At 38.7% G+C, this 14,596-nt stretch overlaps 1 protein-coding gene across 1 annotated transcript in view; it reads left to right on the top strand.

The window, feature by feature from the left end:
- Window positions 1-1,976: 1,976 nt before the first annotated feature.
- The window catches only part of nol11 (nucleolar protein 11), a 32,385-nt gene continuing 19,765 nt past the window's right edge, over window positions 1,977-14,596 (top strand). Inside the window, exons 1-7 of the mRNA XM_062032859.1 lie at window positions 1,977-2,187; window positions 5,673-5,786; window positions 5,884-5,940; window positions 6,040-6,188; window positions 8,762-8,819; window positions 11,566-11,707; window positions 13,008-13,211. Of these exons, the coding sequence (XP_061888843.1) occupies window positions 2,041-2,187; window positions 5,673-5,786; window positions 5,884-5,940; window positions 6,040-6,188; window positions 8,762-8,819; window positions 11,566-11,707; window positions 13,008-13,211 (871 nt within the window). The 5' untranslated portion in view covers window positions 1,977-2,040. The remainder of the gene's footprint in view (window positions 2,188-5,672; window positions 5,787-5,883; window positions 5,941-6,039; window positions 6,189-8,761; window positions 8,820-11,565; window positions 11,708-13,007; window positions 13,212-14,596) is intronic.

Here is a 14,596-nt window from a genome sequence, read left to right as displayed (position 1 = left end):
TAAGGTAAGAACAGAATAGAAACTGCTGTGGAACTAGTTACAATGCAATATGCCATGGAAATACAATGTTAACACTTTTGTACAAATAAGTACAGTTGCACTTGTTTTTGCAAATGTGTTTATTCTGTAAAGGAATGAGTTAAATGTTTAAAATTGTTTAAACTATTAAAATGACTGGTTAATAGTGCTATTATGAATTGCAATGTCAGTACTATTTTCTTTCCTGCTATTTCAAATGCACTTGTTTTAATAAATAAATACAGCGGTTTAAAAGCATGCACAATCTGTGTAAAAATATTAGTCTGTGGTCAAAAGGACTTGAAAGGACTCGAAACTCAAAATGCAGGACTTGTGACTTGACTTGAGACTTTCCAGTCTTGACTTTGGACTTGAATCGGGACTTGCCTGTCTTGACTCGGGACTTGACTCGAGACTTGAGGGCAAAGACTTGAGACTTACTTGTGACTTGCAAAGCAATGACTTGGTCCCACCTCTGGTGGGTATGCATATGTATCAATATTGATATATATATAAGTTGATGTGAGACAATTCTACTACCATACATTTTTAGTAACGCCTACGTGAGAAATTCGGCCGCCATCTTGAAGTGGTGATGATGGTGCCGGCGAGCAGCCTAAACTGACAGTTGACAGGTAGAAAACAAAGATGCCGGGCTGGTGTTCAGCGTTTTCCTGCTGAAATGAGCGGACTGTTGAAAATAGGAATCGGAGAATTACTTTTCACAAGTAAGATTTAACATTAACGTGCTATTGGTTGTATTTTGTGAAAATAATATTACCACAGAGTTGAGAAGGAGCAAAGATCTTCAATAGTACTGAAGTCGTAGCTGCTAGCAAACAAGAGTATGACCATAATAGAATTGCTTGTCAATGAAATTATTTAAATTTAAAAATGTCATACTTGAATAACATAAAGTTGAAATAAATTATGAAGATAAAGATTGTAAAAGCCAACATGGTTAAAAGTTGGGACCACAGTCCAGATTGTGTAGGGGGGATATATGTTAGCTAACTAGACAATCAGATGGACAGTGGCTATACAGTATTATAAAAGTCTAAATTTAGTCTAGCTTTCCAACCCAATTTTGTGTAGCCCACCTTCGTGAAATGTTTGGGGCAAAGTATGTGATAAACATATAAAGACTTTCAGGTGTTTATATATGTTTATGTTTAAGTATTTGGCAGACACTTGTATCCAAAGTGACATATATAAAACATACATATAAAACAATCATTGTAAACATTATCATTTAAGGGAAGAATGTAATACAAAATATCAATACAAAGTGTCAAGACAGAATAAACTCTCTGCTGCTGCAGCAACAGAGACACGTCTATAGATATATAGCTATCTAATGTATTCATACATTGTTTTTGATTGATTGATTGACATTTTTATTAGTAGATTGCACAGTGCAGTACATATTCCGTACAATTGACCACTAAATGGTAACACCCGAATACATTTTTCAACTTTTTTAAGTCGGGGTCCACGTAAATCAATTCATGGTAAATGTTTATGTAGGATATACGCATGTATGTATAACCTAATCATATTGTTTCTTGAACTTAAAAATAGCTGACCGTTTTTTTCCTCCTTCTCTGGGATTATATTCCCAGTTTTGATCTCGGACGTCTGGTCATTTATAGCATATAATAATATTCTATCACTGTTAAGCAAACTATGAATAATAAAACACGCCAAAACATGTGTCCTTTATCATATCAACACGTAGACAAAAAACCGCGTGAAAATCAGTGGTATTCAGTGAGGTAAAATGAATGAAATGCGCTGACAGTTCATCGCTCCTGCCAAATGAATTGCACTGAGTGGAGCGGATCACCACTCCAAGATGGCGGCCCCGCGTCTCGTCAGCGCCAGTAGGCAGGAGCGCTCCATGCTGCGTCTACTTATACGATGTCTATGTCGCGCCCACCCTTCGTGTGCTTCGGATGTTCAACCTTGCTGCGAGGTTTTTTCTAGTCTCGCGAGATCTCCGTCGTCCCCTTCTCGTCCAGCATGGCGGCGCTGTATGAAGCATACACGTTGTGTGGACTCGTTTTGTCCCCCAGTCTGTCAAATTCCGGCATTCAGGGCATTGAAGAGGAAAGGGATAGCGACCATGTAATTGTCACCGACTCCAACAGATGTGTGACTCTTTACAAGGTACATTGTAACGTGTTGAGGGGGTTTTTAGCAACTACTAGCTCGCTAGTTAGCAACAACAGGGCAGTACGTCACGCTCAACTCACGTTGGCAACTTCGCTTCTTTTTTTTGCAAAAATACAAACAAACAACCAGGAAAAACCTAACTTATTTCAGCAGCTGTGATAATATGTTTTAAGTGAGGCAATAAAGGGTGTTTAGAGTGTAAGGTCACATTTGCCATGCTACAGAAACGGCAAGCTATTTTTTTTTTTTAGATTTTCAAAACCTTTACTTATAATTAGAGATGTCCGATAATGGCTTTTTTTGCCGATATTCCAATATTGTCCAACTCTTAATTACCGATTCCGATATCAACCGATACCGATATATACAGTCGTGGAATTAACACATTATTATGCCTAATTTTGTTGTGATGCCCCGCTGGATGCATTAAACAATGTAACAAGGTTTTCCAAAATAAATCAACTCAAGTTATGGTAAAAAATGCCAACATGGCACTGCCATATTTATTATTGAAGTCACAAAGTTCATTATTTGTTTTAACATGCCTCAAAACAGCAGCTTGGAATTTGGGACATGCTCTCCCTGAGAGAGCATGAGGAGGTTGAGGTGGGCGGGGTTGGGGGGGAGTAGCTGGGGGTGTATATTGTAGAGTTTCGGAAGAGTTAGTGCTGCAAGGGGTTCTGGGTATTTGTTCTGTTGTGTTTATGTTGTGTTCTCCCGAAATGTGTTTGTCATTCTTGTTTGGTGTAGGTTCACAGTGTGGCGCATATTTGTAACAGTGTTAAAGCTGTTTATACGTCCACCCTCTCAGTGTGACCTGTATGGCTGTTGACCAATTATGCCTTGTGTGTGTGAAAAGCCGTAGATATCATGTGATTGGGCCGGCACGCAAAGGCAGTGCCTTTAAGGTTTATTGGCGCTCTGTACTTCTCCCTACGTCCGTGTACCACTCCGTACAGCGGCGTTTTAAAAAGTCATAAATTTTACTTTTAGAAACCGATACCGATAATTTTGAAACCGATACTGATCATTTCCAATATTACATTTTAAAGCATTTATCGGCCGATAATTTCGGCAGTCCAATATTATCGGACATCCCTGCTTATAATATTCAACATTTACATGCAATTAAATAATAATAATCAAAACAAGTACAGGAACAGTACAAAACAGCGCCAGAGGGTTGTAAACTCAATAAAGCAACTAAAGAATAATTCAAAATATATATATGTGTAAAGCCATATATCCATAAATAATCTAAATATGGAGCATAGCATCATAGTTTTCACAGCTTTTTAGTTGTTGGAGGTAGAAAACGTTTTCAAGTACACATCTAATAATTTTTTAAAGGCATTAACAAGTGAATTATATTTATATAGCGCTTTTCTCTAGTGACTCAAAGCACTTTTACATAGTGAAACCCAATATCTAAGTTACATTTAAACCAGTGTGGGTGGCACTGGGAGCAGGCGGGTGAAGTGTCTTGCCCAAGGTCACGACGACAGTGACTAGGATGGCGGAAGCGGGGATCGAACTGGAACCCTCAAGTTGCTGGCACAGCCACTTTACCAACCGAGCTATACCGCCCCAACAACAGGTCGGGTATTGAGAAACTTACATTTATGAATATAAAACTTAGCCAATAGTATAATCAGGTTGCAAAGGTAAAATTCCTTTTCAAAATGTTTCTCATTCTGTGTAAATCCAAATGGCACATTTTCAAAACAAAGCACAAATTTGTCATGAATATTGTCCAGAATGAAACGACAGATGCCCTGTCATAGTGATGGAGTGCTTTCACAAGTCCACAACAGGTGGTAAATAGTCTCTGGATGCATGTTACATAAGGTGCAGGTAACGGCTAGCTATTATTACGTCTGCTACATCTTGTCACTTAATTATGCAAATGGGATTGTCCGTTTTAAAATTCGTCCACACTTGCCGTTTTTCTTTCCGGCTGATACGGTTCTTTTAGTCACAATCTAATTTCCCTTCGGGGATTAATAAAGTACTTCTGAATCTGAATTAGTGCGCTGGACCAAGAAAGGGGACTGAGACCACCTTAGGTATGGGTCTCAGGCTTGGGAAAATGTTGACCAATGTTTGGAATCTAAGCATAGTAATTGTGCAAATGTATCAATAAGTGCAGTGTTGGCGCTAGGGTCCAAGGGACCCCATCAAGTCATAAAAGTACACAGTAAATTTTTGGGGTCGCACTTTTTTGTAACCGTTTTGGAAAACAAATGATAAATGTATGCATTATCCTGTTATATCTCACATTCTATATTGTGTTCTGGAAAAAGGTTGTCATAAACGTTACTTCATTCATTAAAAAAATAATACAAAATAAAACAAATGTTTATGCATATGTGTGTTCAGTTATAAACATTCATTCACTTTCTTCTGTCCTTCATGGATCTAAACTTTACCGCTGCCGGTATTTTTTAATTTAATAAGTTGTAGGTAGGGCTGGGCGATATATCGATATACTCGATATATCGCAGGTTTGTCTCTGTGCGATATAGAAAATGACTATATTGTGATATTCGAGTATACGTTCTCACGCAGTTGCTTTTAGCTGCGGGCATTACACTTCAGGCTTTTCTCACTCTTTCTTGTCTCTCCTTCTCACAGACAGCAAGCGCACCTTCTTACATACGTCACATACGTATACGCCCTCGCAGAGCAGAGAGGTAGCGGCATGGGTAACGTTAGCTGTGGTGTGAGTGGTAATACGAGAGAAAGAAGGTGCGAATCTGGTAACAAATGAAGGAAGAATTAATTTCCAAGAATCCATCGTCTGGCGGTGGTTTGGCTTCAAGTGGGAATATGTCGAACTAGGGCTGGGCGATATGGCCTCTTATTAATATCTCAATATTTTTGGGCCATGTCACGATACACAATATATATCTGGATATTTTGCCTTAGCCTTGAATGAACACTTGATGCATATAATCACAGCAGTATGATGATTCTATGTGTCTACATTAAAACATTCTTGTTCATACTGCATTAATATATGCTCATTTTAAACTTTCACGCAGAGAGGGAAATCACAACTAAGTCAATTTACCAAAAGTGTATTTACTAAACAGTTATAAAGCAGTGGCACAAACATTCATGTCATTTCCAAAACAAAAAGTGCAAGATTGTCAGAGACATTTTAAAACAAGCTATTAGTGCACTTTTGTGCATGATGTCACCAAGATGACATATCAAAACAACACTATGGGACTCCATTTTGAAAATTCCTAACGCCAACACTGGTCCAGCCCAAATGTGAACCATGCTGTTTTGGGTGTGCAAAATCGTTGGACAAGACGCGGCTTTATGTATACGCTTAAATGTGAGCATTATTTAATCAGCTTACAAAAATACAAGGGGGAGTGCTAACCAGACCACACTAAAATGGTTTTTCTGGACCAGAGTATGGGATTACATATAATGTGAACGCACCTATATTGTTGTGCTTGTGTCAGGTTTCAGACCAGAAGCCACTGGGGAGCTGGACTGTGAAACAAGGCAACTGTTTGACCTGTCCAGCAGTCTACAACACACAAGCTAAAGAATATGTGACTGTCACAGACAATACGGTGAGCACAACTTACCTGTACCTTTCACACGTTACATGTATTTAGATCCATCTAGATGTGATATCTATTATTGTGTCTATTATTATATGCTTTTCAGGTGATCAGGATATGGAAGGAAGAAGATGTTGCCCTGGATAAGACATTCAAAGCAACTGTAAGCGTCAACTTGATTTGTGCCTTCCTCAAAAATCTGTCTGTTACTACATAGGAAAGTTATAGATTTAAGCATTTAGTTTGAATCCGTTGTGTCCAGGTGTCATCTAACATTTGGAGGGTCCACTGTGTTGTCGGAGTAGATCCAGTGGTCTTGTTCCAGAGAGGAGCTGTGAGACTTCTTGATTCTCTCCTCTCCGCTCCTCAGCAAACCATTGAGGAAGTTTTGGCTCCAGATGAAACCATCAGGTTACATAATCTTTACATACCCCCCTCTTACAAAGATGATGCTCACTTTTGATTGACATTGTTTGATAGGTACTGTTTCCTTTTCACCTGGCAGTTCAATCACTGCGGTCTCAGTGTATCACATAATTTAGTACATTGAAATTTGAGTGTCTATTTAAGTTTTCTAGTTAAAGTACGGCATACAAAGATTTTCAATCCGGCCCTCCGGTTGTTTCCGAAAAAAAATTGTTATACCTTTAACGTCGAAACTGTAGCTGCCATTATGATGTGCAGTTCTGTTTTCAATTTACCTTGAGCTATAGAAAGTATTTCAATGGTTGGAATTGCGCTTTTGGGTTGTATACAGTAAGGGTGGGCGATATGGACTTAGACATTAGACAAACTTTAATGATCCACAAGGGAAAAAGTACATTTCGATTAGGGCTGCAACAACTAATCGATTAAAATCGATTATAAAAATAGTTGGCGATTAATTTAGTCATCGATTCGTTGGATCTATGCGCATGCGCAGAGGCAATTTTTTTTATTTATTTTTAATAAACCTTTATTTATAAACTGCAACATGTACAAACAGCTGAGAAACAATAATCAAAATAAGTATGGTGCCAGAATGCTGTTTTTTTTTCAATAAAATACTGGAAAGGATAGAAATGTAGTTTGTCTCTTTTATCCGATTATTAATCGATTAATCAAAGTAATAATCGACAGATTAATCGATTATCAAATTAATCGTTAGTTGCAGCCCTAATCTCAATATATGTTTACTTTAACTCGATATTCGATATACAGGTAAAAGCCAGTAAATTAGAATATTTTGAAAAACTTGATTTATTTCAGTAATTGCATTCAAAAGGTGTAACTTGTACATTATATTTATTCATTGCACACAGACTGATGCATTCAAATGTTTATTTCATTTAATTTTGATGATTTGAAGTGGCAACAAATGAAAATCCAAAATTCTGTGTGTCACAAAATTAGAATATTACTTAAGGCTAATACAAAAAAGGGATTTTTAGAAATGTTGGCCAACTGAAAAGTATGAAAATGAAAAATATGAGCATGTACAATACTCAATACTTGGTTGGAGCTCCTTTTGCCTCAATTACTGCGTTAATGCGGCGTGGCATGGAGTCGATGAGTTTCTGGCACTGCTCAGGTGTTATGAGAGCCCAGGTTGCTCTGATAGTGGCCTTCAACTCTTCTGCGTTTTTGGGTCTGGCATTCTGCATCTTCCTTTTCACAATACCCCACAGATTTTCTATGGGGCTAAGGTCAGGGGAGTTGGCGGGCCAATTTAGAACAGAAATACCATGGTCCGTAAACCAGGCACGGGTAGATTTTGCGCTGTGTGCAGGCGCCAAGTCCTGTATATCTCGTTATATTTTCCGGTGAAAGTATACATATAAAGATATTAATTTTTGAGCGAGATACACTGAAATTGAAGTAAATGACAACTGTACTGTAAACAGTCAGTGGCACTTTAATTAACGCAGTTAGTCACGATGGGTATTAACAGCACAGAAAATAAACTGTTTAAGTAGCACAGAATTACGTAACATAAATAAAATGGAAAAATATTCTTACCACGTAAAATAAATAACATAGCTGTGCATATAATACATTTTTGGCAGCATTGCTCATGCGAAATATGCATATTGACAACCCGAGAACAGTTTTGATTTGGGTCTAAATGGTAAACAACTCAAATGAATGTTTTATTCAGACGCATACATTTGTCCAAATGTGGCCAAGTAGACGCATTGTGGGTTTCCTGGATGTCGTCTACATCGCTAAAAAAAAATCTAAAGAAGAAAATCCCTCTGCCATCTTCCACTAGTTTTTAATATATAAATTGCTCTTCTCTTTTACGACTCTCATCATCATTTGGGATGTCTGTTGTGATTTCCCTTCCTGGTTTGATGACCCGCCCTATCTTGCCTCTAATTGGCCTAATCTCAACCAATCGTGACTCATCATAGTAAACAACCAACCAATCATGGATGTTCTTATACATTCAAGCAGGTCTTGGAAGAAGGAAGGGGAGGGGTTTAGTAGCCTATGAGAGGGAGTGAGGAGTGGGGGAGAACAAGGAACACAACAAATAAGCGGCGTTTGGTCATTTTAAACGTGAAATAAATTATATCCATATTACGATATTTTTTAAATTCATATCTTGTTTAAAAATATATCAATATATCTTACAAACTCGATATATCGCCCAGCCCTAATTTACGGGTTATTACGGTAATCTATGTCACAACAGCTCCAGGCAGATGAGGCACCAAGCAGTATGGGCGGGGTTTGTTTCCAGAGCAGCCAGCCTAAAACGCGGGTGTTGAGAACAGACGCTAGAGCTGGTTTTTACAACATAGTTCTGCAGAAAACTGATATATCAGATTGTGGGTGTTTTTAAACCTTTGCGTTCATATTTCGCGGTGTTTCTTGCATTTTTGTCGCTTTTTGCTTGATTGTAAAATGTCATTCGAGGAGGTAGTGTGAGAAGTAAAAGAGGAGCGATGTTCATATTCTGAGTGTTTTATCTGTTGCTCAAGCTATATTTTTGTCTTCAGGTGGAGTACCAACATAGTGGCAGAAACGCAGCAGTTTGTCATCTTCACCACAGAACAGGTGCAGATTTATTTTTTGGGTTGTTTTTTTTTTTATGACAAACATGTATTATAACAAAGGCCACATGCACATGCGTAGAGCTGCACAATAAATTGAATTTTAATCACAATCATGATTTTGACTGCCACAATTAAATGAGTGATTGTCTGCAATAATAAAATAAAATAAAAAAGCAGGCCTTGCTGCATTTCAAATCAAGCACTTTCACAGTCACGGAGGCAGAAGAGGAAGAGTAAGAGTCTTGAAGCCCTGTGAAGTAAAAAACGCCCACGTCAGAGGCCATTGTGTGTGGGCACAGAGATCCGTGAACATGCCAACCTGACTGACATTTAATTTTCCCGGGCTTCTGCAGCCTGTTTCCGTGAAGTCCCCGGCATGCATCAAAGACTGCACCGCTGTTGTTAAATGACAGGTGTGGACGCTAGCACAACACGCTGCTCCGCTTGTCTCCTTGTCACACTAGTAAGACTAAAGGCTAACCGTCTTTCTAAATAGTCTGGCGACACTTTTCCGCCTTTACATCTGTGCATTGCCTATTGAATGCAGAAATGAAATTGTACATTGAAAGACTCCACGTGAGTACAATTGTTACACTAAATGGCGCTTTATTTTGTCACCTAATATTAAGGTCTGACACTACAGGCAAATGTATGACTAGGTCCAGCGGGTGATGTCCAATTGATGACCCGTACCTCTTTTTTAATTGCCCCGAAAAATACATCAGAAATGGATAAATACAGCTGAAAGCATTATGTAAAAAGGAGTATTAAATGTTAATACTAACAATTAGAGATGTCCGATAATATCGGCCTGCCGATATTATCGGCCGATATATGCGTTAAAATGTAATATCGGAAATTATCTGTATCAGTTTTTTTATTATCGGTATCGGTTTTTTAAATTTTTTTTGTATTTATTTTATTTATTTTTTTTTAAATTAAATCAACATAAAAAACACAAGATACACTTACAATTAGTGCACCAACCCAAAAAACCTCCCTCCCCCATTTACACTCATTCACACAAAAGGGTTGTTTCTTTCTGTTATTAATATTCTGGTTCCTACATTATATATCAATATATATCAATACAGTCTGCAAGGGATACAGTCCGTAAGCACACATGATTGTGCATGCTGCTGGTCCACTAATAGTACTAACCTTTAACAGTTAATTTTACTAATTTTCATTCATTACTAGTTTCTAAGTAACTGTTTTTATATTGTTGTACTTTGTTTTTTATTCAAGAAAATGTTTTTAATTTATCTTATTTTACTAATTTTTAAAAAAAGTACCTTATCTTCACCATACCTGGTTGTCCAAATTAGGCATAATAATGTGTTAATTCCACGACTGCATATATCGGTTGATATTGGTATCAGTTGATATCGGTATCGGTAATTAAAGAGCTGGACAATATCGGATATCGGCAAAAAGCCATTATCGGACATCCCTACTAACAATAAACAAAACACAAAAATGTCTTAAATTTATGGATAATGTTTATTTACATTACAAAAGACATGCACCTGGGGATAGGTTGATTGGCAACACTAAATTGGCCCTAGTGTGTGAATGTGAGTGTGAATGTTGTCTGTCTATCTGTGTTGGCCCTGCGATGAGGTGGCGACTTGTCCAGGGTGTACCCCGCTTTCCGCCCGATTGTAGCTGAGATGGGCTCCAGCGCCCCCCGCGACCCCGAAGGGAATAAGCGGTAGGAAATGGATGGATGGATGGATTAAACAACGTCACCTTTTACGCTGAAAATACTTGTTCACATCTTCGGCAGTTCCTCTTAAGTTAGAACTGAGCTTTGAGTGCTGAAAACTACTGGCGTAAATTGTTATGCAAAATGTTGTACGCCTCGACAGTCGGAGGTACACCATTAGCTGTGTTAGCGTTCACATATTTTGCACACAGCATATGGCTTGTACAGGTGAAATAAAACACATTTAATACTGTACGAAGGTTTGTTTATTACAGCAAATTAGATTTACAAGGTGTAACTAATATATGACACATGGTCATAAAATGCAACTGAAGATATCTCAAGCCTTACTTTTGATATAATTTGGATGACTGGTTTACAGATCTTAAAACCTTGAATTGAGAATCTCAGAATTTTTTATTTTTTTTTTAAACCTGTTAGCCGTGATCATCCAAATTATAACAAAGGCTGGATATATTTTTTCTATGCATGTAAGGAATTTGTATCAAATATTTAGTTTCACATTTGAAGTTGTATTGCTGACATGAATAGACTTTTGCAGAATATTCCATTTTTTTGAGTTTCACTTGTATATTTGCTTCAAAGCTTTTCGAAGCAATGAAAAATCCTTATTGCTACAAGAAAATAAACAGCAGTCTAAAAGGACCCCGACCACCATCTGAAATTTGGAAGTGCCTCTAGTTCACATGGTTGCAACCAAGCAGGAGAATCATTTCTCAAGGCAAAACTAGGTGACCTCTCACTGGGAATCTCACAGTGATAGGTAATCCCTGCTGTATTAATTACAACTGGGTGGACAGTATTATTTTATTTTTGAGAGCAAACGCTGCTCTGTGACAGAACGCTGTTGCTGTGAGTATTGCCACTGATTTATGTGACTTGCATGACATGTATTCTTTCTTATACGACACATAGTGATAGTGTTAAACTAATTTTTTTATGATTTTCTGTCAGTTTGCAAATTTGACCGGTGGTGACAATTAAAAGCCCTTTGCGTAACCTCAATATCTCTGTCCAGAAGGGGGACCATTTCCTCTACCTGCAGAAACTCAATCCAAATACGCTGCAGAAGTATCGACTGGAGCGAGAAGATTCCGGCCTCTCCCCTCTCAGCTTCTCTGCATCTTGCAGAGATAAACTCATCTACCTGCTTTACTTATGTAAGCCTCCATTTTCACATGTTAACACATTTTTTTTGTTTCATGGACTGTGATGTTAAAATACCAACATCCTTCCTCACTATCACTATATTGATGACTAAATGCATTATAATTCCACAAGTTTTTCAGCGGCACACGCATGTTTGTGCGCTTTAGGGGCTTAAACATTCAAGAGGTTGCCTCGGCTCCTTGTTAAGGTGCACTGGAAATAATGTACACTTCTGTGCACATGTAATATATCACCATGTTGCTGATTAAACATGTTATTATTCCACGAGTGTTGGGTTTCAACAGCACAGGCACATATACGCGCTTTAAATACTAAAAAAAGATTCATAATGTTCTCAGGGCTCTATGTAAGTGCAGGCTGCTTTTAAAGATAATGTACATGATGTTGTACATCTCGTATATCAAAATTAACTGAGGTGTAATGCCACCAAGTCAGCTGTGGCTGCTTCTCTAGGCTTCTGATTGGACCAAAGTGCCTAACAAATAACATCTATTATTTCTTATTTCTGGTGGGCTTTGTGTCGTCGTCCTCTTCAGCAGTCCTTCAACGCACCGTGAAGACACTTGCATCTTTTTTCCCTCTGATTATAGAACAATCTCTTAAGAGAGCACAGTCTGTAGATTCAATGTGCACCATTGAATATCTTAGTTGCTCAGACAGCAATGTGTTTATATCAGGTTAGATTAGGGTATGTCGTTCCTGAATAGAGAAAGACGTTAATGTCTGTTTTCTTTTGAGCATTTAAGCTAACGAGCTAGCGCAAGTCAATATGTGAGTTTATCAAAGTGCAGTTATCAATTTCGGTTTTTCGATAATTTTAATTTAAAACAGTAATACTGGGTGGCATGGCTCAGATGGTAGTGCAGCTGCACAGAAAACTTTAGGGTTCCTGATAAAAATCTAGCTTTTGCCATCCTCGTCTCTGCTGTTTTGTCCTTGGGCAAGACCCTTTACCCACATTGCTCCCAGTACCGCTTACACTGGTATAGGAATGTTTGGTGGTGGTCGGAAAGGGCAAATTGGCAGCCACATTTAAGTCGGTCTACCCCGGGTAATCTTTGGCTACAAATGTGGCTTATATCACCATCAAGGTGAGATTGTGGAGTGAATGAATGGTGGGTTCTCTCTCAGTTCTTACTGTAAATTACTATCACCATTTATTGTTACATCCCTAATCTGATCTAATTGATTTTTGTAATTTGCATTGCGTTTCTTGATTCTTCTTTATTAGGACACATTGAATTGATTTGTTTCCCCATGTAAAGTCTCTTTCTGTCTCTGTAATTCCAGACCCTAATGGACATGTCTACCAGAGTGTTATCTCTCTGCGAGGCCTAGGGGCTGATCAGGGCGCCCAGACCCTTCCACTTCCCCGTAACCTGCTGCTGGCGCTTTCTGTTGAGGGCCGGCTGGATGCAGCTTCCGCCCTCCACTTGGATGAAGCCCACATTGCTGTAGTCGGAGTTCCTCACCCCTCGGCCGGAGCTGATAAAGGTACCGTATTTTCCGCACCATAAGGCGCCCCGTGTTATTAGCCGCACGTTTAATGAACGGCATATTTCAAAACTTTGTTTACCTATTAGCCGCCCCGTGCTATTAGCCGCACCTACGCTACGCTAAAGGGAATGTCAACAAAACAGTCAGATAGGTCAGTCAAACTTTAATAATATATTACAAACCAGCGTTCTAACAACTCTGTTCACTCCCAAAATGTAATGTGCAAATGTGCAATCACAAAAATAGTAACACTCAAAATAGTGCAGAGCAATAGCAACATCAATAACTCAACGTTGCTCATACGTTAGTGTCACGCAACACACAAAATAAACATTTAAAGCTCACTTTCTGAAGTTATTACTCATCTACAAATCCCTCGAATTATTCTTCTTCGGTGTGCTTCACTTGTTTTTTGACACCATCTGTGATGTGGACGCGCATGCAGTCGTAGATCAACAGGAACGGCGCTGCGTGAAAAAAGTCACCCGGTGTCTTCGCGTAAACGTCTATCAACCACTCGCTCATCTTTTCTTCATCCATCCATCCCTTCGAGTTAGCTTTTATGATGACGCCGGCTGGAAAGTTCTCTTTTGGCAAGGTCTTCCTTTTGAATATCACCGTGGGCGGAAGTTTCTGGCCGTTAGCATGGCAAGCTAGAACCACAGTAGGACGACTTCTCATTCCCTGTGGTGCGAATATTCACCGTACGTGCTCCCGTTGTATCCACAGTGCGGTTCACATGAATATCAAAAGTCAGTGGAACCTTGTACGCGTGTCTCTTAGTAGGAGACATTTTGTTGTCTTTACAGAAAAACAAATGAAATTAAATATCCGCGAGCTTCTTCTTCTACGGGGGCGGGTGCTCACCTTGGCGGTTGCTTACAGTAGAAGAAGAAGCGCTTCCTCTTCTATGGGGGCGGTTGCTTACCGTAGAAGAAGAAGCGCTTCCTCTTTTACGGGGAAAAAAGATGGCGACTGTTTACCGTAGTTGCGAGACCTAAACCTTATGAAAATAAATATGAATATTAATCCATATATAAGGCGCACCGGGTTATTAGCCACACTGTCTGCTTTTGACAAAAATTTTGGTTTTTAGGTGCAGCTTATGGTACGGAAAATACGGTATATGACTTTGTTTTTTGTAAAAATGTAAATGTCTGTGTTTGGTGTGAACATGTAACTGGTTGAAGGTTTCAGTTGTACCAAAATGTTGAACAATTTCACTGAGATAAACCCAATTAAGGTTTAGCCTATGACCCCTTTATAGCTCCTATCTCTGTACGCCTAATTATATTCTAGCCTTGTGGGAACAGTTCCATAAAGGCATGTTTGGGATAATTTGGAGTGTATTTGGGATGAGCTAGTACAAAGATTACCCTCTG

This window comes from Entelurus aequoreus, linkage group LG22, assembly GCF_033978785.1.
Source record: "Entelurus aequoreus isolate RoL-2023_Sb linkage group LG22, RoL_Eaeq_v1.1, whole genome shotgun sequence".
Lineage (NCBI taxonomy): Eukaryota > Metazoa > Chordata > Actinopteri > Syngnathiformes > Syngnathidae > Entelurus > Entelurus aequoreus.
The sequence above is the reverse complement of the archived record's forward strand: the minus strand, read 5'-3'. Positions and strand labels throughout refer to the sequence as shown.